At 40.9% G+C, this 26,867-nt stretch overlaps 1 protein-coding gene across 1 annotated transcript in view; it reads right to left on the bottom strand.

Annotated features, from left to right (window-relative positions):
- Positions 1–26,524, bottom strand: part of LOC128685693 (pre-mRNA-splicing factor CWC22 homolog) — a 50,064-nt gene extending 23,540 nt beyond the window's left edge. Inside the window, exons 1-2 of the mRNA XM_070085975.1 lie at positions 26,493–26,524; positions 11,877–12,370 (exon numbers count right to left, since the gene is read on the bottom strand). Coding sequence (XP_069942076.1) covers positions 11,877–12,123 — 247 coding nt within the window. The 5' untranslated portion in view covers positions 12,124–12,370; positions 26,493–26,524. The remainder of the gene's footprint in view (positions 1–11,876; positions 12,371–26,492) is intronic.
- Positions 26,525–26,867: the final 343 nt, after the last annotated feature.

The raw sequence follows: 26,867 nt of genomic DNA, 5'->3' as shown, positions 1-26,867 counted from the left end.
TGTTTTAATCCAAAAACACGGTCAAAATTTTTTTTTCTCATTACGCACTGTGCGCTGCAGGATTTTTTTATACTGCGCACACTGACCATATAGACCCATTCTTTCATATGTAGGCCTACCAGCTTTCTCTCGCCAGATTTGAAGGTGCTAGAATTTAGGCGTTCTAGTACGTCAATAACCCTGGTGCGTAAGCCGTACTAGTACGTCAGAAACCCTGAAAGGGTTAAGTGTAAAGTGTAGCAGGCATGCAGAGAGTGTAGCAGGCATGCAGGAAGTGTAGGAGGCATGCAGAGAGTGTAGGAGGCATGCAGGAAGTGTAGCAAGCATGCAAGGTGTGTAGCAGGCATGCAGAGAGTGTAGCAGGCATGCAGAGAGTGTAGCAGGCATGCAGGGAGTGTAGCAGGTATGCAGGGAGTGTAACAGGCATGCAGGGAGTGTAACAGGTATGCAGGGAGTGTAGCAGGCATGCAGGAAGTGTAGCAGGCATGCAAGGAGTGTAGCATGCATGCAGGGAGTGTAACACGCATATAGGGAGTGTAACAGGCATGCAGGGACTGTAGCAGACATGCAGGGAGTTTAACATGCATGCAGAGTGTAGCAGGCATGGAGTGTAACAGACATGCTGGGAGTGTAGCAGACATGCAGGAAATGCAGCAGACATGCAGGAAGTGTAGCAGGCATGCAGAAAGTGTAGCAGGCATGCAGGAAGTGTAGCAGGCATGCAGGAAGTGTAGCAGGCATTCCTGAAGCCAGCATTAGTCTTCAATAAAGGTATGCAATACTGACTTAATTGTTAAAAAAATTATTTTTTGTTAAAGATTTTTGTCTAGAATGGATTAATTGTACTATTTTGGTTTTCGGCAATTTTGGTTTTAGGTTGAGTTTCTGGAATGGATTACAGCTGATAACCGAGGGTCCACTGTATATTATTATTATAATATTTGTGTGGTTATTGTGTTTCATACGAGTGGATATACGCATATACATTATATTGGTCTCACAGACCACAAAAGTTACATAGACAAGAGTAAGGTGATGAGGGTATAAAATGATTTAGATAAAGAAAAACTGGATATCAAATTGGGGAGTAGTAGTATGGAAGAAGTGAATGTTTTCAGATACTTGGGGGTTGACGTGTCGGCGGATGGATTAATGAAGGATGAGGTTAATCATAGAATTGATGAGGGAAAAAACGTGAATGGTGCATTGAGGTATATGTGGAGACAAAAAACGTTATCTATGGAAGCAAAGAAGGGAATTTATGAAAGTATAGTAGTACCAACACTCTTATATGGGTGTGAAGCTTGGGTTGTGAATGCAGCAGCAAGGAGGCAGTTGGAGACAGTGGAGATGTCCTGTCTAAGGGCAATGTGTGGTGTAAATATTATGCAGAAAATTCGGAGTGTGGAAATTACGAGAAGGTGTGGAGTTAATAAAAGTATTAGTCACAGGACTGAAGAGGGGTTGTTGAGGTGGTTTGGCCATTTAGAGAGATTGGATCAAAGCAGAATGACATGGAGAGCATATAAATCTGTAGGGGAAGGAAGGCAGGGTAGGGGTTGTCCTCGAAAAGGTTGGAGGGAGGGGGTAAAGGAGGTTTTGTGGGCGAGGGGCTTGGACTTCCAGCAAGCGTGCGTGAGCGTGTTAGATAGGAGTGAATGGAGACGAATGGTATTTGGGACCTGACGATCTGTTGGAGTGTGAGCAGGGTAATATTTAGTGAAGAGATTCAGGGAAACCGGTTATTTTTATATAGCTGGACTCGAGTCCTGGAAATGGGAAGTACAATGCCTGCACTCTAAAGGAGGGGTTCGGGATATTAGCAGTTTGGAGGGATATGTTGTTTATCTTTATACGTATATGCTTCTAAGCTGTTGTGTTCTGAGCACCTCTGCAAAAACAGTGATTATGTGTGAGTGAGGTGAAAGTGTTGAATGATGATGAAAGTATTTTGTTTTTGGAGATTTTCTTTCTTTTTTGGGTCACCCTGCTTCAGTGGGAGATGGCCGACTTGTTAAAAAAAAAAATAAATAAAAAAATAAAAGTAAAAATAATATTACCGAGTGAGCGACAGTCATCGATGTTGCCGTAAGCGGTTCACTTTCTGTCAACTTCACGCCTCTATATCTTGGTAAGTTCTGATCACAATTTTTTTTTTAAACACTCACAAGAATATTCTTAAAATTTTAGTAAGAAAAATTTTTTTTTTTTCGAATATTTTTCAGCACAGAGCAAGAGTTTAGAATCAGGGCTGTCGACAGTGAAAGGGTTAATGAAAAATGGTCCATGTGGTAAAAATACAACAGGAAAAATAAGTAAAATATCACATATGAGAAAAATTAGTAAATACAGTAAAGACACTGAAGTCAAAATTTTTTTTATATGTATGTACATATGGCAGACTCATATTACCCCCCGAGGGACTGAAAAAAGAGTAAGGAGGCTTTGTAATATAGAATGCATGAAGAATAAGTGATGCATGAAGAATAAGTCAAAATACCTTGGTTGGAACAATTCCATCTACAGAAAACCCAAAGATAAATAAAATATAAAAATGAACAAATCTGGGTGACCAACACACAATCACAAATGTATTGTTTCCCCACAACTAACAGAGATGAGAAGGATGGCAAAAAGCCAAATTGTGACTTGATAAGAAAACATTTTATTGGCTACTAATGCAGACCAATGGCACACATTTAATGTCACTGAAATCTCCATATAAACCATACTGCCAGAGATACTTTATAGCCAAGCCTAAGTCTAACAATAACATCTTGCAATCTACAAACCTTGTCACTTTCTTCACAAATATGTTTGACTTTACACATTTCATTATGATGGAGGATGAATCTATTAGTTTCTATCTTTCTTCTTCTTTCAACAAAACGACTGTATCCCACCAAAGTAGGGTGACCCAAAAACAAGAAAAACAAAAGTTTCTATCTGTATTGTTCTATTTTCCTCAAGCTCATTTGATAAGTTTTTTCTTACAAATGTTTTGTAAACTTTATTTATATTTAACACGTGTTTAGTTAATTCGTCAACTTTCTCGTGCTCCTGGAGGCCTATGTGAGAGGGAATCCACAAAAACTTAACTGTGATCCCTTTCTTAATAATTTATGTGTATCTGTGCCAAGTTTCATACACAAGCATGCTACATTCAGGTCTCAGGCTATTTAGAGGAAGTAAGTTGGAAAGAGAATCAGAGAATGCCATGCCCATATGACAACAGGAAAATGCAAACTCCCTTCCTGTAAGCTTTTTCACCCTGAACTGTGTACCTCCTCAGTACAGGAAAGACTGTGCTATAACTTAAATTGCCAGGCATACCATCTAAAGGGGACAAAAAGATACAAAACATCCAGGCCATGGGAAAACCTGGGTAGCCACAGCCACTCAAGAGGGAGAGGTTTTTTAGTGCCAGGAAGGAAAAAAAACTGGCAGGAAATGGCAGAAATCGTACAGCAAATCTAGTCATTCCTGGAGTGGAACCACAGTCGATGGCCTCCACTCCAAACCAACAGATACAGATACTAATGCCGGAAAAAAAATCCCCCCCCAGTACCAACAATACCACCAGTCCGATAACATTCTTCTTTGCAAATATACAGGGTCTAAAGCCAGCAACAAACAACAAAATACCTTTCATCCGTGGACTGCTTGCAGAGGCAAAGGCAATGTTCGCGGCTTTCACTGAGACCCACATAAAGGATCACTTGGACAACGAAATATGGATCCCAGGTTACAACCTATACAGATGTGACAGAGTGAACAGGCAAAAGGGGGGGGGGGGTTGGCCTGTACATTGCAGAGTCACTTGTTTGCACAGAACTGCTAAATGCCTCAAATGATGTAGTGGAAGTTTTAGCAGTAAAGGTTGAGAACCAAAACCTAGTCATTGTAGTAGTCTACAAGCCTCCGGATGCAACATCCCAGCAATTCCAGGAACAGCTGTTAAAAATTGACCACTGTCTGGAAAACCTTCCAGCTCCTGCACCCAACATCTTGCTCCTGGGGGATTTCAACTTAAGGCACCTAAAATGGAGGAATATAGCAAATAATATTGTTGCAGTAATAACACCAGGAGGCAGCTCTGATGAAAACTCACACTCGCGCGAGCTTTTAAATCTCTGCACAAAATTCAATTTAAACCAGCAAATAATAGAGCCTACTAGACTGGAGAATACACTAGACCTCATCTTCACTAACAATGATGATCTGATAAGAAATGTCACCATATCAAAAACAATATACTCAGATTACAACATAATTGAGGTTCAGTCATGTATGCGCGGAGCCCCAGACCGACATAATGAGATTAGTCACGAGGGAGCATTCACCAAATTCAACTTCAATAACAAAAACATAAAGTGGGACCAAGTAAACCAAGTCCTAACCGATATAAGCTGGGAAGATATACTAAGCAACACAGACCCCAACGTATGCCTAGAACAGATTAACTCGGTGGCACTCGATGTATGCACAAGGCTTATTCCTCTAAGAAAAAGGAGGAGTAGATGTAAAACAGAAAGAGACAGGCGCTCCCTTTACAGGCGACGGAAAAGAATAACAGAGCGGCTAAAAGAGGTCAATATATCTGAAATGCGTAGGGAGACACTGGTCAGAGAAATAGCAAGCATCGAACTTAAGCTAAAAGAATCCTTTAGGAGTCAAGAATCGCGGGAAGAACTAAAAGCCATAAATGAAATCGAAAGAAACCCAAAGTATTTCTTCACCTATGCCAAATCAAAATCGAGAACAACGTCCAGTATTGGGCCCCTACTTAAACAAGATGGGTCCTACACAGATGACAGCAAGGAAATGAGTGAGCTACTCAAGTCCCAATATGACTCAGTTTTTAGCAAGCCGCTAACCAGACTGAGAGTCGAAGATCAAAATGAATTTTTTATGAGAGAGCCACAAAATTTGATTAACACATGCCTATCCGATGTTATCCTGACGCCAAATGACTTCGAACAGGCGATAAATGACATGCCCATGCACTCTGCCCCAGGGCCAGACTCATGGAACTCTGTGTTCATCAAGAACTGCAAGAAGCCCCTATCACGAGCCTTTTCCATCCTATGGAGAGGGAGCATGGACACGGGGGTCGTCCCACAGTTACTAAAAACAACAGACATAGCCCCACTCCACAAAGGGGGCAGTAAAGCAACAGCAAAGAACTACAGACCAATAGCACTAACATCCCATATCATAAAAATCTTTGAAAGGGTCCTAAGAAGCAAGATCACCACCCATCTAGAAACCCATCAGTTACACAACCCAGGGCAACATGGGTTTAGAACAGGTCGCTCCTGTCTGTCTCAACTATTGGATCACTACGACAAGGTCCTAAATGCACTAGAAGACAAAAAGAATGCAGATGTAATATATACAGACTTTGCAAAAGCCTTCGACAAGTGTGACCATGGCGTAATAGCGCACAAAATGCGTGCTAAAGGAATAACAGGAAAAGTCGGTCGATGGATCTATAATTTCCTCACTAACAGAACACAGAGAGTAGTCGTCAACAGAGTAAAGTCCGAGGCAGCTACGGTGAAAAGCTCTGTTCCACAAGGCACAGTACTCGCTCCCATCTTGTTCCTCATCCTCATATCCGACATAGACAAGGATGTCAGCCACAGCACCGTGTCTTCCTTTGCAGATGACACCCGAATCTGCATGACAGTGTCTTCCATTGCAGACACTGCAAAGCTCCAGGCGGACATCAACCAAATCTTTCAGTGGGCTGCAGAAAACAATATGAAGTTCAACGATGAGAAATTTCAATTACTCAGATATGGTAAACATGAGGAAATTAAATCTTCATCAGAGTACAAAACAAATTCTGGCCACAAAATAGAGCGAAACACCAACGTCAAAGACCTGGGAGTGATCATGTCGAAGGATCTCACCTTCAAGGACCATAACATTGTATCAATCGCATCTGCTAGAAAAATGACAGGATGGATAATGAGAACCTTCAAAACTAGGGAGGCCAAGCCCATGATGACACTCTTCAGGTCACTTGTTCTATCTAGGCTGGAATATTGCTGCACACTAACAGCACCTTTCAAGGCAGGTGAAATTGCCGACCTAGAAAATGTACAGAGAACTTTCACGGCGCGCATAACGGAGATAAAACACCTCAATTATTGGGAGCGCTTGAGGTTCCTAAACCTGTATTCCCTGGAATGTAGGAGGGAGAGATACATGATTATATACACCTGGAAAATCCTAGAGGGACTAGTACCGAACTTGCACATGAAAATCACTCACTACGAAAGCAAAAGACTTGGCAGACGATGCTCCATCCCCCCAATGAAAAGCAGGGGTGTCACTAGCACGTTAAGGGACCATACAATAAGTGTCAGGGGCCCGAGACTGTTCAACTGCCTCCCAGCACACATAAGGGGGATTACCAACAGACCCCTGGCAGTCTTCAAGCTGGCACTGGACAAGCACCTAAAGTCAGTTCCGGATCAGCCGGGCTGTGGCTCGTACGTTGGTTTGCGTGCAGCCAGCAGCAACAGCCTGGTTGATCAGGCTCTGATCCACCAGGAGGCCTGGTCACAGACCAGGCCGCGGGGGTGTTGACCCCCGGAACTCTCTCCAGGTAAACTCCAGGTAAACATTTACAATGTTGAGTAATAACCTATCACTGTAACATGCTGCCAGTGACATCATCCCAAGAGCAAATTTTTGCCTGGTATCACTGTTTGCATTTTCCTCTCAAACAGAAAATTTTTCATCTATTGTATATAAATGTTTCTCTTTTATGCTTCCTGTTTTATAACTTCCAGATCAGGCTTTCATGAGAAGCTCTATCAAAAAAAGTCTTCTTAAATTTTAAACATTAAATATAACCAAGCCATCTGTTTCAGTCTTGGATGATTTCAGCTACTGATGCAGTAGGAATTTGCTGATCAAAAATTGAAATATTTGCCATTTGCATTACAGTGTTCTCTAATTTAAGGTTGTAATTATGTCTACCTTTTATTTAGTCATCTAACAAGACAGAATGCATGACAGGGAGATGGTAGTACATAGCACTGCACAACTTGCACAGTTCTCTACTTTAGTACACCATACTGGCACATTTAATGTGCTAATCTATATTAACTTAATGTTTATAGAATCTTTTTGCCTTGAAATGTAAGGTATGTCAAGTTTTAACCTGTATATATTAGCTAAAAATCTGTATGAGTGACTGGAACGTAGCTTTCAGGCAGGTGACAAAAATCAAAAGCTAACACAATGGTATTGTAAGAATAATACAATACAATAAATGCTTTTATAAAATTCACTTTTATATGTACCTTTTACATCATTGTACATAAACACAGGCACACACGAGTAGCGACCAGTGAAGAGGCAGGGCCAGGAGCTAGGACTCGACCCCTGCAACCTCAACTAGGTTAGTGCAACTAGGTGAGTACACAAGGTTACCTTATAATACTGTTAGTCAAAATAAAAGAAAATTTGACTACTGAAATAAATATGAAAGGTGATAAATGATTTTAAATAACTAAAATTATTCAATACCTGGAGTAATCCTGGAAAGAGTTTCAGGGATCAATGCCACGGTGGCCCAGTCTATGACCAGGCCTCCTGGTGGAATCAGAGCCTGATCAGCTAGGCTGTTACTGCTGGCTGCATGGAAACCAATGTACGAACCACAGCCTGACTGGTCAGGTACTGACTTTAGGTGCCTGTCTAGTGCCTTCTTGAAGACAGCCAGGGGTCTATTTTTAATCCCCCTTATGTATGCTGAGAAGCAGCTGAACAGTCTTGAGCCCCTGACACTTATTGTGTTGTCTCTTAGTGTACTTGTGATGCCCTTGTCCAGTCTTTTGCTTTCGTAGGGAGTGATTTTTGTGTCGAAATTTGGGACTAGCTTCTCTGGTATCGTGTATCTTTCTCACCTACATTCCAGGGAGTACAAATCAAGGGACTTCAACCGTTCCCAGTAATTTAGGTTCTTTACCATACTCATACATGCTGTGAAAGTTCTCTGTACATTCTCCAGGTCTGTAATTTCACCTGCTTTGAAAGAGCAAGCCTAGCAATCCTGTAGCAAGTGATAATATAAGATAGATAAGATTTGTTTAGACTTTTAATCCAGAGGGTTAGCCACCCTGGATAATCCAATAAAGTTAGTGCATCACCGAGGACTGTCTTATTTCCACTAGGGTCCTTCAATCTTGTTCCCCAGGATGCAACCCACACCAGTTTACTAACACCCAGGTACCTACTTACTGCTAAGTGAACAGGGACAACAAGTGTAAAGAAACATACCCAACATGCCCACCCATGTTGGAAACTGAACTACAGACACTCAGTGTGAGAAGTGAGAGAACTGCCATCCAAGTCAGTGGTGTCATAAGGGGGGGAGGGGAGCGGGCCGCCCCAGATGACGCCAACTAGGGCTGACATCATAGAGCCTCTAAAGGTGACACTAATGCCCAAAACAGTGCTGCAGCAACAGAAAAATCCTTTGTTTCTATGTATAGAGTCTTATATGATTACATAATACAAATAGGCCTATACAGGGAAAATCACTGAATCTGATGATGTGATAGACGATTTTGCAGGAATGAAGGCAAGGAAATGTAAGATCAAATTTACTGAGATGTTACCTGTACTCAAGGTCAAATCAGAACTAGTGTTTCTCTGATATTGCAATATTTTTTTTTTTTTTTTTTTTTGCGTTGTTGAAGATGAATAAATGTAGGATCTATTGGCTGTACTCAAAGTGGTATTTGAGTTTATGTTTCCTCAATATTACTACGATTATTTACTTTATCATTAATAAAGTTGAGAAGTATTCTCCTGTTTGGTTTATGGCCCTTAAACGTTCTCATTGCTAAACATTAGTCACTGGGCATGCAGTAGTGATGCAACTGGAGTTTACTCCCCCCCATTCCCCCCATCCCCCTGCCCTTGGATTTCATGGAGATGACACCAAAGATGCCACCCTGGGTGACACCAACCTTAGCAATGCCACTGATCCAAGTCACTCTTCATCCTACTCAAATCAGTGAAGGGCTCTCCTTAGCAAATTTTTCTGTTTGTCAAGAGCCCAGTATTCTTTTGGGGGTTCACAATACATGAGAAAAGTTTCACATATATTGTTCATTTTGCATAGTGCATCTTTACATTACACACCAATATTCAGTAATGTGACACCTACTTAATGTGAATCTACATAAAACAGGTAAGCACAAATACTGTATTATTAAGACCATGAATATTTCCTCTATACGTAAAGGGAAAAAGGGAACAAGAGACAATAGAATTATTGTGGAATAAGCCTGTTGAGTCCTAGGTAGTAGGTTGGTAGACAGCAACAGCCCAGGGAGGTACTACCGTCCTGCCAAGTGAGTGTAAAACTAAAGCCTGTAATTGTTTTACATGATGGTAGGATTGCTGGTGTCCTTTTTTCTGTCTCATGAACATGCAAAATTTCAGGTACGTCTTGCTACTTCTACTTACACTTAGGTCACTGTACACATACATGTACAAGCATATGTATACACACACTTCTGGGTTTTCTTCTATTTTCTTTCTAGTTCTTATTCTTGCTTATTTCCTCTTATCTCCATGGGGAAGTGAAACAGAATTCTTCCTTCGTAAGCCATGTGTGTTGTAAGAGGCAACTAAAATGTGGGGAGCAAGGGGCTAGTAACCCCTTCTCCTGTATAGATTACTAAATTTAAAAGGAGAAACTTTTGCTTTTCTTTTTGGGCCACCCTGCCTTGGTGGGATATGGCCGGTTTGTTAAAAAAAAAAAAGCCTGTTGAGTATACTTGGTAAAGTGTATGACAGTGTAATCTTGGTAAAATGTATGACAGTGTGTATACTTGGTAAAGTGTATGACAGACTTATTATTGCAAGAATTAATGATAAGACAGTAAGTGGGATTGTGGAGGAACAAGGATTTAGGAAGGGTAGGGGATGTGATCAAGTGATTACACTGAAACATATAAGTGAATTTTTTTTTTTAGATAAGGGTAATGAACTGTTTTACTGCATCTATGTATTTAGAAAAGGTACATGATGAGGTGGATAGGGAAGCATTGTGGCAGATATTGCAAATGTGTGGAATAGGTAGCAGTGTACAGTATATAAAGTGGTGAGGATTTTTTATGTGAAGAGTGAGGCTCAAGACAAGGTATGTTGGAGACAAGGGGACAAATTTCCAGTAAAAGTAGTCCTTAGACAAGGACATGTGATATCATCATGGTTGTTTAATATATGTATAGATGGGGTGGGATGAAAAAGAAATGAATGCTAGGGTGTTGGGGATTTGGTATGGGATTAAATAATAAATATAATACATCTGGGTAGTAGGTTGGTAGACAGCAACCACCCAGGGAGGTACTACCGTCCTGCCAAGTGAGTGTAAAACGAAAGCCTGTAATTGTTTTATGTGATGGTAGGATTGCTGGTGTCCTTTTTTCTGTCTCATAAACATGCAAGATTTCAGGTACGTCTTGCTACTTCTACTTACACTTAGGTCACACTACACATACATGTACAAGCATATATATACACACCCCTCTGGGTTTTCTTCTATTTTCTTACTAGTTCTTGTTCTTGTCTATTTCCTCTTATCTCCATGTGGAAGTGGAACAGAATTCTTCCTCCATAAGCCATGCATGTTGTAAGAGGCGACTAAAATGCCGGGAGCAAGGGGCTAGTAACCCTTTCTCCTGTATATGTTACTAAACTTAAAAGGAGAAACTTTTGTTTTTCCTTTTGGGCCACCCCGCCTTGGTGGGATATGGCTGGTGCGTTGAAAGAAAGAAAGAAATCTAATACAAAGTAAGAGTTGTAGTTGCTTTTTACCAATGACAATTCTTTTGGGAGATTCTAATGAGAAGTTGCAAAGGCTGGTGGAAGAATTTGAAGGGTGTGTAAAAGGTAATTAAAAGTGAATACATAAAACTGCAAGATGATGAGAGTAACACAATGTCTGAGCAATGTAAGATTGAATATATTAGATTGGAGGGAGGAAGTATACAAGTTAATATATTTGGATATTAGAGAGTGGACTCAGCAGATGGATCCATGAAAGACAAGGTGAACCACAGAATGGACAAGGGAAACAACAGGTGGGTAGAATACCAATGCCTCTGTGGAAAGCTTCTCAATGGAGACAAAAAGGGTAATATACTAGAGTATAGTGATACCAGCATTTGTGTATGGATGTCAGGTATGGGCTTTTAACACTGCAGTAGGGACTCAGCTAGAGGGAGTGATGTCATGTTTGAGAGCAGTGCAGGGTGTGAATATTATACAGAGATTTCAAAGTGTAGAAATTAGAACACAAGATTGGGTTACCAAAGGTAAAATTCAGAGGGCGGAAAAGGCATTACTGAGGTGGTTTGGGCATGCAGAGAGGATGAAATATAATGAGGTGACCAAGAGGGTGTATAAATCTGAGGTGGAAGAAAAGAAAAGTAGGGATCATCCCAGATAGGGTAGAGAGAAGGGGAAAAGAAGATTCTGAGTTCTAAGGGCATGAGCAGCCAGCAGGTTTGTGTATGTTAGCCTTGAGTGCAGACAAGTGGTTTTTATGCCTTGACATGATGTTGGAGGGTAAGCAAAGTAACATTTATGAAAGGATTCATTGAAAGCAGTTAGCCAGATTCAAGTCCTGGAGATGGGCAGTACAGTGCCTGAACTCTTAAGAAGGGGTTGAGATTTTGAAGTTCAAAGGGTTATTTGAAATGTGATGTCTTCTCAAGACAGCTACTGAATGAATGATGGTGAATATATTTCACTTTTAGGGTTACCCTACTTGTTGGGAGATAGCTGGTGTGGTAAGAAAAATTAGTAAGTTAAAGGTACAAAAAAGAATAACTTACTGGAAAGCTTGCAAATTTTTGAACATCTTATACTGAAAGGAAAAGCTGGAATTTGCCTTATCTGGTTTGTTTTCTCATTGGCTTTCTTGGCTTTCTTTGCTTTCTTCGCTTTTCTGGCTTCCCAGGCTTTCGTAGGTTCTGAATAAAAACTTTTATCTGAAGATTCAGAAGTAGTACTCTTCACGGTGTCAGAATAAGAGTCTGGATAAAAACTTTCATCTGAAGATCCAGAAGTGGCACTCTTCATGGTGTTAAAATAAGAGCCTGGTGCATCCACTGTCTGGTAAGTTACAGCTGATGTTTACTGAAGATCAGTGAATTTTTTTGCTATGTACTATTCTAAGCCTGATAATGAGCCATCCTACTCTGATGCAGCAGAGGCAGCATCTTGGTATTCAGTGCCTATGCAGCATAATTAGCTTGTACTGTGTTATCCTAGTGAAGTCTGTGGAGTGTTCTTTGTAGCAGAAATCCAAAGTGTGGATGCTCACTAGCTGTTGTTAAAGAAAAAATTGCAACTTTAGCTTTCAAAAAAGGTATACCTAAATGAGGTTCTAAGATTCTCATGCACTACTAAATAATGTGGTACATATATTTCTTTACTGTTAAGAGCAATCTACTAGGCATCTTCACAATAGTATAAAATAACAGAATGCCTCTAAATGTATGTGTCCACATACTATACAAGCAAGTGAACCTTTTATGCAAGTGTTTATATCTTGAACTTTGTCTGGTTTGATAAACTTTTCATTCAGTCACATGGACAAGCAAGATGTCAGGTAAAACTTACAAACTTCTACTTAAAATTAACATGCACTTACCTTTATCTTCCTGTGTATTTCTTAATGCAGTTAAACACTTCCTATTCCTGGTAGATTTTCTTTTGAATCTACAAGCCTTGATCTGAGACCAAGACTTGGGGGCAATGATATCAACAGTACAAAACTCCAAGGTTATAGGACGGTTATCCCTCAGTGCCAGTCGTGGGAAAGAAGTGAATAGTTAAATAGTCAAGGTTAATGTTTTAGTAGCTGACCTATATTCAGCTGACTAGTGTACATTTACCTGGAGTTTACCTAGAGAGAGTTCCGGGGGTCAATGCCCCCGCAGCCCGGTCTGTGACCAGGCCTCCTAGTGGATCAGAGCCTGATCAACCAGGCTGTTGCTGCTGGCTGCACACAAACCAACGTACGAGCCACAGCCCGGCTGGTCAGGAACCGACTTTAGGTGCTTGTCCAGTGCCAGCTTGAAGACTGCCAGGGGTCTCTTGGTAATCCCCCTTATGTATGCTGGGAGGCAGTTGAACAGTCTCGGGCCCCTGACACTTATTGTATGGTCTCTTAACGTGCTAGTGACACCCCTGCTTTTCATTGGGGGGATGTTGCATCGTCTGCCAAGTCTTTTGCTTTCGTAGTGAGTGATTTTCGTGTGCAAGTTCGGTACTAGTCCCTCTAGGATTTTCCAGGTGTATATAATCATGTATCTCTCCCGCCTGCGTTCCAGGGAATACAGGTTTAGGAACCTCAAGCGCTCCCAGTAATTGAGGTGTTTTATCTTCGTTATGCGCGCCGTGAAGGTTCTCTGTACATTTTCTAGGTCAGCAATTTCACCTGCCTTGAAAGCTGCTGTTAGTGTGCAGCAATATTCCAGCCTAGATAGAACAAGTGACCTGAAGAGTGTCATCAAGGGCTTGGCCTTCCTAGTTTTGAAGGTTCTCATTATCCATCCTGTCATTTTTCTGTCATTTTTCATAGCAGAAAAAGCCAAATATATCTATAAGCTCAAGGAAAGTCAGGTTGTAGGTGGCATTACTCCCCTCAGTGTTTTAAAAATGGCTGAGTCAGCAGAACAGGTCAGGAGACAACAACACGACACAACCCCCGATAAATGGAATTGAGGGGGATTTGGAAGGATAAAACCATTGATTAAACCTTTCTGGTCTACCAGAATGGAAAGGAGTTAGAAGTTAATTGGTGAAGCCAGACTGTGAAGTGAGGTGGGAAGGGGAGTGTGTAATAAGGGGTTAACTGTAAGGGGTTTGTGAAGTTTAGGGAAAAGTGAGCTGTGAAGAGGATTTTGAAGAGGAAATTTTACTAGTAATTCAGTGGTGATTGCTAAAGCAGATACTAAGTGTACTAGGGACTGGAAAAGAGAAATAAATATTATTGTATATGAGTAAAAGAGCGAAGAGTGAAAATGGCAGGCATTAGGGGGGTACAGGCTGCCATAATTATATTTATCTTTCTTCTTCAATTCCATGAAGAAAGAAATCAGTCATGGGGGCTGGAAAAGGTGAATGGAGTAACAGCGCCCTAGACAGTAAAAGCCCAACAGTTGCCATCCTACCAGAAAAGTAAATATCACTATCGCCGCAAGGTATGGCAACACCGCATACCCAAACAAAAACAGTGGCACACAGCTCTTATTGTAGCGCTCTTAAGTGGTGATATCCAAATTAATCCAGGACCTCAAACTATTGTGCAGAGGCAAAACAGACAGATAAATGACGGTGATAATGACGGTCTAGTAGCTAGGAATGATAACCTTAACTCCATATGTAATGCATACATAGGTCAATGTGAGACAATACAGCCATTATTATCTCAAACACTAACAAACAGGTGCATACACTGTACTAAAGTACGCATGAAAAACAGAAAAGGCACCTTATGTAAAATGTGTAAGGGGTGGGTGCATGATGGATGTATGTGCAATTATAGCAACGGTGCCAGAATTCATTTTGAGTGTAACAAATGCACTTTGGCACAGTTACCCTTTAGCAGTGATGACATTGATTTACCTAATTTTAATACAAATGACCCATTGCCATATATAGATGATTATGATTGTTTTATGAAAACAGGCCTTCACTTTATTCATGTCAATGCAAGATCACTTCTTCCTAAACTGGCAGAGATTAGGATTCTAGCTAACAAAATTAGGGCGGGAGTTATAACCATCTCTGAATCTTGGTTGGATGATATGGTGACTGACGACGAGGTCAAAATAGAAGGTTACAATATAAAACGCTTAGATAGGAACAGAAAGGGTGGTGGAGTATGTGCCTACAGTAGAAATGACTTAGCTTACAACCCAAGACCTGATTTAAATAACAATAAACTGGAGATTCTATGGTTTGAAGTGCTGCTTCCCAAGACCACCAAACCCATCTTAGTAGGAACTAGTTATCTCCCTCCCACCCAGGACCAGTTCTTAGAAGACTTTTCCAGAGTATTGTCCGGAGTTGAAAACAATTGCGAGACAATAATACTGGGCGACTTCAATATCTGTTTTCAGCAGCAAAATAACGGGCTATGCAAAAGGTATAAGCAAATTCTAGGATTAAATAGCTACACTCAACTAATTAATACACCAACCCGGATCACACAGTTCTCAGCCACCCTAATTGACCACATACTTTGTAACCGCTCTGAGAACATTAGCCCCACTCCACAAAGGGGGCAGTAAAGCAACAGCAAAGAACTACAGACCGATAGCACTAACATCCCATATCATAAAAATCTTTGAAAGGGTCCTAAGAAGCAAGATCACCACCCATCTAGAAACCCATCAGTTACACAACCCAGGGCAACATGGATTTAGAACAGGTCGCTCCTGTCTGTCTCAACTATTGGATCACTACAACAAGGTCCTAAATGCACTAGAAGATAAAAAGAATGCAGATGTAATATATACAGACTTTGCAAAAGCCTTCGACAAGTGTGACCATGGCGTAATAGTGCACAAAATGCGTGCTAAAGGGATAACAGGAAAAGTCGGTCGATGGATCTATAATTTCCTCACTAACAGAACACAGAGAGTAGTCGTCAACAGAGTAAAGTCCGAGGCAGCTACGGTGAAAAGCTCTGTTCCACAAGGCACAGTACTTGCTCCCATCTTGTTTCTCATCCTCATATCCGACATAGACAAGGATGTCAGCCACAGCACCGTGTCTTCCTTTGCAGATGACACCCGAATCTGCATGACAGTGTCTTCCATTGCAGACACTGCAAGGCTCCAGGCGGACATCAACCGAATCTTTCAGTGGGCTGCAGAAAACAATATGAAGTTCAACGATGAGAAATTTCAATTACTCAGATATGGTAAACACGAGGAAATTAAATCTTCATCAGAGTACAAAACAAATTCTGGCCACAAAATAGAGCGAAACACCAACGTCAAAGACCTGGGAGTGATCATGTCGGAGGATCTCACCTTCAAGGACCATAACATTGTATCAATCGCATCTGCTAGAAAAATGACAGGATGGATAATGAGAACCTTCAAAACTAGGGAGGCCAAGCCCATGATGACACTCTTCAGGTCACTTGTTCTATCTAGGCTGGAATATTGCTGCACACTAACAGCACCTTTCAAGGCAGGTGAAATTGCTGACCTAGAAAATGTACAGAGAACCTTCACGGCGCGCATAACGGAGATAAAACACCTCAATTACTGGGAGCGCTTGAGGTTCCTAAACCTGTATTCCCTGAAATGCAGGCGGGAGAGATACATGATTATATACACCTGGAAAATCCTAGAGGGACTAGTACCGAACTTGCACACGAAAATCACTCACTACGAAAGCAAAAGACTTGGCAGACGATGCAACATCCCCCCAATGAAAAGCAGGGGTGTCACTAGCACGTTAAGAGACCATACAATAAGTGTCAGGGGCCCGAGACTGTTCAACTGCCTCCCAGCATACATAAGGGGGATTACCAACAGACCCCTGGCAGTCTTCAAGCTGGCACTGGACAAGCACCTAAAGTCGGTTCCTGACCAGCCGGGCTGTGGCTCGTACGTTGGTTTGCGTGCAGCCAGCAGCAACAGCCTGGTTGATCAGGCTCTGATCCACCAGGAGGCCTGGTCACAGACCGGGCCGCGGGGGCGTTGACCCCCGGAACTCTCTCCAGGTAAACTCCAGTCAGGCATCATTACCACAGGTCTTAGTGATCATTTCATCATTTACTGCACCAGGAAAATCACTAGGGATAGGATAGGCCTACACAGGACAATGAAAATGAGGTCAACTAGAAACTACAGTAAAGAAACACTGGTAAATAGGCTACACAATTGTGACTGGACAGAGATAACAAGTTGCACGGACGTAAACGATGCCTGGAAAAAATTCAAAACAATGTTCACTACCATCCTTGATAATATTGCACCAGTTAAAGAGGTTAGGATTAAACAAAGAACTGAACCCTGGATGACTACTGAGATATTAGATAATATGAAATTCAGAGACCAGCTGCTAAAAAGATTTAAAGCAAACAGACAGGATATTGCAGCACTAAATGAATTCCAAAGGTTGAGGAACAGAGTACAGAGACTTATAAAAGGAGCAAAGGCAAAGCACTATTGCTCAAAAATTGAAGAGTATAAGCATAACCCCAGAAAGCTCTGGCAACAACTAAAACAGTTGGGGTATAGCCATAAGCCAGTAGATAGGTCTAACATAGTACTCACTATCGATAATGAGGTATGCCACGAAACATCTAAGGTGGCAAATTGCTTTACATATCTGTTGCATCAACACTAGTAAGTAAACTACCAGCTGCATCAAATACCTTTAACACAGACTCTGATAAGTTTCAAACATACTATACCAATAAAGGGGTAACCCCAAACAGTTGTCAAATAGTAAGTGTATCTCATGACTTTTTTCTTAACAAATTACTTAGACTATACAACAAACATTGTCCTATAAAAACGAAACAGATCACAAACAAACGGCTTGGTTGCCCATGGCTAACCAGCACCATTCTGAAATCCATTGACAAGAAACACCAATATGAAAAGCAATATAGACAGGGCTCAATACACAAAGATATTCTTAAACACTATTCATCAGTTCTCACCAAAGTAAAAGTAATAAAGAAAGCCAAACAACTATACTACTCCAGTAGATTCACAGACACTAGAGGAGATATAAAAAAGACCTGGAAAACACTCTCTCAGATTCTAGGGACCCACAAACTGAAAAAAAAACAAGAATATTGTCCTAACTAAACCTAATGAAACACCACTACATCCCACTGACACAGCTAACAAGATAAACGACTTCTTCTCAACCATAGGATCTAATCTCGCCAACAAAATCCCACATACTAATGCCCATGCAGGGGACTACCTAGATGGGAATTTCCCTAATTCCTTCTATCTTGCACCAACTGAGCCCTCGGAAGTCACCGAGATTATAAAGTCACTTAAAAACAACTCAGGGAATCTGTCTAATGTCCCACCATTACTGTACAAGCGAGCGGCCCATATCCTTTCGCATGCTATTTCATTACTATTTAACAAGTCACTAGAAACTAGCACCTTCCCGAAACTACTCAAGATGGCAAGGGTTACACCAATACATAAAGGTGGTGACCCTACAGACTTAAACAACTATAGGCCAATATCAAACTTACCATTGCTATCCAAAATCTTTGAGAAACTCGTGCACAGGAGACTATATTCATTTATAACAGCACAAAGCATACTCAACCCCTGCCAATTTGGATTTAGGAAAAATAAAAGCACTAATGATGCAATCATAAAAATGCTAGATCTGCTTTACACAGCACTGGAAAATAAGGAATATCCACTAGGAATTTTTATTGACCTAAGAAAAGCTTTTGACACAGTAGACCACAACATCCTACTCCACAAACTTGACCATTACGGTATAAGAGGCCATGCGCTTGCTTATTTCAAATCTTACCTTACTAATAGGTATCAGTATGTTACCATTAAAGACACAGCATCAACAACACGGCCACTTGATACTGGAGTTCCGCAGGGAAGTGTCCTTGGTCCCCTGCTCTTCCTCATATACATCAATGATCTTCCAAATGTATCCAAACACCTGAAACCCATTCTCTTTGCTGACGACACGACTTATGTCATCTCTCACCCTAATCTTGCCACCCTCAACACCATTGTTAACGAGGAGCTGATCAAAATATCGACTTGGATGACAGCCAATAAACTTACGCTTAACACTGACAAAACCTACTATATTATGTTTGGTAGCAGAGCAGGAGATGCACAAATTAACATTAAGATCGACAACACTCTAATTACTAGACATAATGAGGGCAAATTCCTAGGCCTATACCTTGACAACAACCTGAATTTCAGCACCCATATCCAACACATAACCAAAAAAGTATCCAAAACAGTTGGGATCCTCTCCAAGATACGATACTACGTGCCGCAAAATGCCCTTCTCACACTATACTACTCACTTATTTATCCATACCTCACCTATGCTATTTGTGCTTGGGGATCAACTGCAGCAACACACCTAAAGCCAATAATAACCCAACAAAAAGCTGCAGTAAGAATAATCACTAAATCCCATCCCTGGCAACACACCCCCCCCCCACTCTTCATAGATCTAAACTTACTCCCTGTTCAGTACATCCACACTTACTACTGTGCAATCTACATCTACAGGACCTTAAACTCCAATATCAACCTTGACCTAAAATGCTTTCTTGATAGTTGTGACAGAACCCACAGGTATAACACCAAACACAAACATCTCTACGACATTCCCCATGTCCGACTAAACCTTTACAAAAATTCAATGTATGTCAAAGGCCCTAAAATCTGGAACACCCTACCTGAGAACTCTAGAACTGCAGACACATTCATCACCTTCAAAACTACCACTAGAAAACATCTTATCTCCCTGATAAACCCCATCAACTAACTACACGAATACCACCTGGTGGTTCACACTTACACTCACTCACCCATTTGACCATAAACAGAAATATTAATCTCAATCTTAAAATAATGAATCCTATGATACTCCAATATTGAAACTATGTACTGTGCCAAAACAAAAGCATTCACATTGCTAAACTCACAAACTAGTATTTAGTCACTTAGCCATAATACCAACTTACCTCATAATTTGTAATATTTTAAAATAATGAATTAAATTAAGTCTGCCCGAAATGCCTAGCCATGCTAGGCGTTCTAGTGGTACACTCTGTAATCATTATTTAACTACATGTAAACCACACAACAACCAAATTCTGTAAATTCAACATTGTAATCTTTATAGAGAATAAACTTTGAATTGAATTGAAAAAAACTTCATTCAAAAAGAACTAAGCAGGTTAAACCCAACTAAGAGCACAGGCCCTGATAACATCCCGTCTAAGTTCCTAAAAGATGGTGCTTCTGAACTGTCAATCCCTATTGCTCACATAATAAATCTATCAATCACCACTAATACCGTACCAGAGGGGTTCAAGGAGGCCAGAGTTACTCCTATCTTCAAGAAAAATAGTAGGTCTGATGTAAGCAACTATAGGCCTGTTAGTATATTCAGTATAATATCTAAAATTCTGGAGAGGGTGGTTTATTCTCAAGTAGTTAAGTACCTTAATGACAACAGCATTCTCCATAGCTATCAATCAGGCTTTAAAAGATCTTACTCAACCGACACCTCCCTTATTAATCTGATGGATTACCTGAGAACTGAAATGTCAAAGGGGAACCTCATAGGTATGGTAACCTTAGACCTGCAAAAGGCCTTCGATACTGTCAACCACAATATATTATGCAAGAAACTTCAAGCTATCGGTATAGGTTCTGTAGACTGGTTTAAGTCCTACCTTAGCAACAGGAGACAAATAGTAAAAATCAACAAAACGGAATCAGAACCCCTGCCGATAACATGTGGAGTTCCCCAAGGTAGTACTGTATTCTGGGTCCCTTATTATTCTTATGTTATGTCAATGATATGCCTATCAGTGTCAAGTGCAAACTCCTACTGTATGCAGATGACAGTGCTCTGTTAGTGACAGGTAAAGACCCACAAGATATTGCTAATGTTTTAAAACTGGAACTGGAGTCCTGCAGCAAATGGTTAGTAGACAACAAACTATCATTACACCTAGGGAAAACTGAAGCCATTCTCTTTGGCACGAAACATAAACTGAGAAGGGTAAATAATTTTAATGTTCAGTGTAATGGGGAGCCCATCACTTTGGTTTCATCAGTAAAATATCTGGGAATCCCCTTTGACCCATGCATGTCAGGAGAATTGATAGGGAACAGTGTAGTAAAGAAAGCGAATGCCAGACTGAAGTTCCTGTATAGACAAGCACAGTGTCTACCTACTGAGGCTCACAGGACCCTATGTCTAGCCCTTATACAATGCCATATGGATTACGCTTGCTCTTCATGGTACTCTGCCTTGACAAAAAAACTGAAAGATAGACTGCAAATCACCCAGAACAAAATCATAAGATTCATCCTGGGGCTGGGACCAAGAGAACATGTAGGCCAGGATGAATTACAGCAGTTGGATATGCTGAATGTTGAAGACAGAGTAAAACAACTGAAGCTAAATCATGTTTATAAAATTGCTCACAAACAGTGTCCAGAATATCTTGCTGTCAATTTTGTCAAGGTTGGGAACCCAAGCAATCATAGTACTAGGGGGAGAGAGCACAACTTTGTAGTACCCACAGTCATTGGCCAGGCTTCAAGCACCTTTTATTGTACAGCAATAAAGGAATGGAACAGACTACCCGCACATGTCAAAGCCAGTCACAGCATGAACCAGTTCAAGAAGAGTGCCAAAAGGTGTCTGATGAATGTAGCTACAGAAAGGGAGGGGAATGATTTTCTATTTTTTAGCTAACATACATGTAAATTTTACCTTATTCTTAGTAAAGACCCTCGTATTGTAGATAGTCTTAATGACCCTCGTGTAGTAGATAGTATGATAATTAGATGTTATCTTCATTGTAGAATAATAAGAAAATATTATAACCTTTATATTATAATAATAAAGTAAAAGGGCCCCAATGGAAATAAGTCACTCTGTCTGACTTTTTTGGGTTATCCTAGGTTCTCTACACATATGCTGCTATGTACGATAATGCAATGTAACTGTATTTGTGTATACCTGAATAAACTTACTTACTAACTTACTTACTTATATCCAGAACCTCTCTTCTTGAAAAGCTGCAATATAGCATACATGAAACATTTCAAATAAATATATCCCTCTTGTTTTCAAACATAAGAGACTAAACACATAATATACAGTAGGTATAAATTACTATTTCGGGTGGTGACGCCACTGACAATAAATTGCAATCTTAACAGAAATAAATAATTCTACAGTAACCAGTATTTAATTTATCATTGTGCTAGGAAAAAATTCTTAATTTATTACCACTACACATACAATAATGAGCCTAAGCTAAGCATATTTTAGCTGACATTACCTTTCAAAAATAAGTTACTATACACAGTACCTAAAACATTACAAATTCTGGATTACTTTCTAATCTATTCTTACCTCACTATGGTATATCTACAATAGCAAATCATTTAAAATCCATTGTAACTCAACAAAAAAATGTGCCTGGTGGCTAAAGCTCCCGCTTCACACACGGAGGGCCCGGGTTCGATTCCCGGCGGGTGGAAACATTCGACACGTTTCCTTACACCTGTTGTCCTGTTCACCTAGCAGCAAATAGGTACCTGGGTGTTAGTCGACTGGTGTGGGTCGCATCCTGGGGGACAAGATTAAGGACCCCAATGGAAATAAGTTAGACAGTCCTCGATGACGCACTGACTTTCTTGGGTTATCCTGGGTGGCTAACCCTCCGGGGTTAAAAATCCGAACGAAATCTTATCTTATCTTATCTTATCTTAATCAGGTTCCAGACATAAAATACCCCCTATCCTTCCCTACTAGCTAAATGTTTAAAATTTACCTAGAGTAACAAACAACACCATCACACTTATTACTGTAGATACAGAATAGTCAATACAAATGGCAACTGAGCCTTAAAACTTGTCTTGGAGAGCTGCAACAGAAGGCTAGATACAATACAGGCCTCTAATGCCTTTTATTACACAGTGATGGAATGGGTTACCTGATCATGACAGGTTCAGTGTCCAGATAAATCATTTTAAGAATAGAATCAAAGAATATATACTGAATGAAGCTGCACAAAGAAAAGACAGTGATTTCTTGTTTTGGTAAAATATTCGTGTTGTAACTTTTCTGTGATATATCGTTGTGGCATGCAAAGAGTACGTAACCTTTATTCGGCGCATGGACACACCCTCATTTACAGGCTATCTCCCCCAACCAGCGAACCAGGTTGCTAAGAGTTGATGATGGGGCCCCATCGTTCAACTAGTGACCAGGTTCTAGCCAATAAGAAGGTGGGATTGACAATCGCAGAGGTTATGTGGATACCGCTCTCCTGTCTGCCCTTGTCATTCCCACTCTAGAGCTGGTTGAAGCACGGTCTGCTATCTTGTGGCTTCTATTTCTGCCTTGCTTACCGTGGAGTGCACTATATTTCTCACTGTACATAGTGTACATATTGCTGTTATAATTGGTGAAGGATAATATTACCTGGAGTTTACCTGGAGAGAGTTTCGGGGGTCAACGCCCCCGCGGCCCGGTCTGTGACCAGGCCTCCTGGTGGATCAGCGCCTGATCAACCAGGCTGTTGCTGCTGGCTGCACGCAAACCAACGTACGAGCCACAGCCCGGCTGATCAGGAACTGCCTTTAGGTGCTTGTCCAGTGCCAGCTTGAAGACTGCCAGGGGTCTGTTGGTAATCTCCCTTATGTGTGCTGGGAGGCAGTTGAACAGTCTCGGTCCCCTGACACTTATTGTATGGTCTCTTAACGTGCTAGTGACACCCCTGCTTTTCATTGGGGGGATGGTGCATCGTCTGCCAAGTCTTTTGCTTTCATAGTGAGTGATTTTCGTGTGCAAGTTCGGTACTAGTCCCTCTAGGATTTTCCAGGTGTATATAATCATGTATCTCTCCCTCCTGCGTTCCAGGGAATACAGGTTTAGAAACCTCAAGCGCTCCCAGTAATTGAGGTGTTTTATCTCCGTTATGCGCGCCGTGAAAGTTCTCTGTACATTTTCTAGGTCGGCAATTTCACCTGCCTTGAAAGGTGCTGTTAGAGTGCAGCAATATTCCAGCCTAGATAGAACAAGTGACCTGAAGAGTGTCATCATGGGCTTGGCCTCCCTAGTTTTGAAGGTTCTCATTATCCATCCTGTCTAAACTTTTTCTACTGTGTTTATTTGCTCCCATTACACCTGGGATAACAGGCCATTTGAAATCCTAGGTTGTAATAATCGTATTAATTTTGTTTAGCTTTTTTTAATATTACTATGGGTAGAGGATAAAAAGACATGTATATATATGGAACAAAACAGGATGACTGGGAAGGTTATAAATCTGTAGTGGAGGGAAGGCAGAGTAGGGGTCATCCTAGGAAAGGTTGGAGGAAGGGAGTAAAGGAGGTTTTGTGTGTGAGGAGCTTAGACATCCAGCAGGTGTGTGTAAGCATGTTAGATAAAAGTGAATGGAGGTAAGTGGTTTCTATGACTTTATGTGTTGCTGGAGTGTGAGCAAAGTAACATTTATGAAGGGATTCAGGGAAACCAGTTAGCTGACTTGTAGTCTTGGAGGTAGGAAGTATAGTGCCTGCATTCTGAAGGAGGGGTGGGGGTATTTGCAGTTTTAAACTTTAGTATTGGCACCCCTCTGGTAAAACAGTGATGGCATGAGTGATGGTGAGTATTTCTTCTTTTACAGGTCGCCCTACCTTGGTAAGAGACGGCGAATGTGGAAAAAAATATGCCACTGTAACTATAACATTAATGCAAGCATCCAAATGGAAATAAGTTGCATTTTTTACATTATTTGGTGTATCCAAATGACTTGGTAGGCAATGCAACATCCCCCCAATGAAAAGCAGGGGTGCCACGAGTACACTAAGAGAAAACACAATAAGTGTCAGGGATCTAAGACTGTTCAACTGCCTCCCATCATATATAAGGGGGATTACTAACAGACCCCTGGCTGTATTCAAGAAGACACTGGACAGGCATCTAAAATGAGTACCTGACTAGCCGGGCTGTGGTTTGTACGTCGGCTTTTGTGCAGGCCAGCAGTAACAGCCTGGTTGATCAGGCCCTGATTCACCATGAGGCCTAGTCACAGACTGGGCCGCAGGGTTATTGACACCGAGTGTAAACAAAGTCACTCTGGTACTGAGGGTAGAGGTAAAGCGAAGTAAGTTTATTTAGGAATGGGTACACATAACCTGGAGTTTACCTGGAGAGAGTTCCGGGGGTCAACGCCCCCGCGGCCCGGTCTGAGACCAGGCCTCCTGGTGGATCAGAGCCTGATCAACCAGGCTGTTGCTGCTGGCTGCACGCAAACCAACATACGAGCCACAGCCCGGCTGATCCGGAACTGACTTTAGGTGCTTGTCCAGTGCCAGCTTGAAGACTGCCAGGGGTCTGTTGGTAATCCCCCTTATGTGTGCTGGGAGGCAGTTGAACAGTCTCGGGCCCCTGACACTTATTGTATGGTCTCTTAACGTGCTAGTGACACCCCTGCTTTTCATTGGGGGGATGGTGCATCGTCTGCCAAGTCTTTTGGGAAGGGTTTTGGGCATCAAGAACCCCATGGCTCGGTCTGTGACCAGGCCTTGCGGTGGATCAGAGCCTGATCAACTAGGCTGTTACTACTGGCCTCACATAAACCAACATACAAACCACATCCCGGCTGGTAAGGTGCTTATCCAGTGCCTTTCTAAAGTCAGCCAGGGATCTATTGGTAATCCCCCTTATGTATGCTGGGAGGCAGTTGAACAGTCTTGGGCCCCTGACACTTACTGTATTATGTCTTGGTGTACGTGTGGCTCCTCTATTTTCCATTTGGGGGATGCTGCATCTCCTGCCCAGTCTCTTGCTTTCATGGCTTTACATGGTAACATATATGTAAATGGTGTTACTTTAGTGTGCAGTCTACCAACACTTACACTTCAGCTGTTGTCTACCAGCACTAACTTACCTGACCTGACCTGACCTAACATAAAAGGAAGACCGCACATTAAAGGTCAGTTCACGGTACAGACTATGAATACTGTGGTAGACCCAGGCTAAAGTATCACCATATAAATTACCTAGGATATTATTATTATTATTATAATCAAAAAGAAGCGCTAAGCCACAAGAATTACCTAGGATAACCCTCGAAGATGTCAGAAAAAGTTATGTAAGGCTATGTGGGTTCTTATTAGGTCTGGTTCCAGTCTTTTTACTATTTACACAGAAAAATAATATCTGAACTGTAAAACAAACTTAATATAATGCAATTCAAACTATAATTAATGGGTGACAATTATCAAATAGCACGAGTATACTATAGTTTGTTGTGATAGTACTACTATTATAAAGCCTAAGGATAAAGTATGTTATATTTCACTTAGTCTCTTGCATCTAAATACATAATAAAATAATAACCCCCAGAAATACATTTTACAACAATTTGCACAACATAAAGCCACTTTCAATGCACAATACACTTAATACTGCATTCTTAGAGCTATAAATCGTTACCAAACTCTGTTAAGCCCCTAAACTATATATTGAACTATATTGCAGACATGTCTCTGGCAGGACAGTGATGGTGTGAGTCATGATGAAGGTGTTTCTTCTTTCTCGGGTCACCCTGGGAACTGGAAGATGTTTTAAAATAAAGAAAATAAGGTCGTTGTAAAAGTTTAAATTTATAAGGCCTATATAAAACTTACCGAGCAGCTCAGTGTCTGGTGTTGAGGCTGAGACACTATAATTATTACTAACACCTACCATCATCATTCATTATTATCAATCATTATTTATTTGCATATTATTGTTTATTTATTTATCATAATTGTTTATTATCATTATTTATTTATCGTTATTTATCATCATTGTTTATTTATTTATTATCATTGTTTATCATTATTTATTTATTTATCATTATTTATTTATCAATCAATCAATCAATAAATCAAGTTTATTCTCTATTATGATTACAATGCGGGGTTTACAGATTTTGGATATTATGTGGTTTACGTGTTTTAAAATACTAATTACAGAGGGGGCCACAAGGACACCTAGCATGGCTAGGAGTTTCGGGCAGA

Source organism: Cherax quadricarinatus, chromosome 1 (genome assembly GCF_038502225.1).
Source record: "Cherax quadricarinatus isolate ZL_2023a chromosome 1, ASM3850222v1, whole genome shotgun sequence".
Lineage (NCBI taxonomy): Eukaryota > Metazoa > Arthropoda > Malacostraca > Decapoda > Parastacidae > Cherax > Cherax quadricarinatus.
Note: the sequence above shows the minus strand (reverse complement) of the source record. Positions and strands in the feature narration are given on the sequence as shown.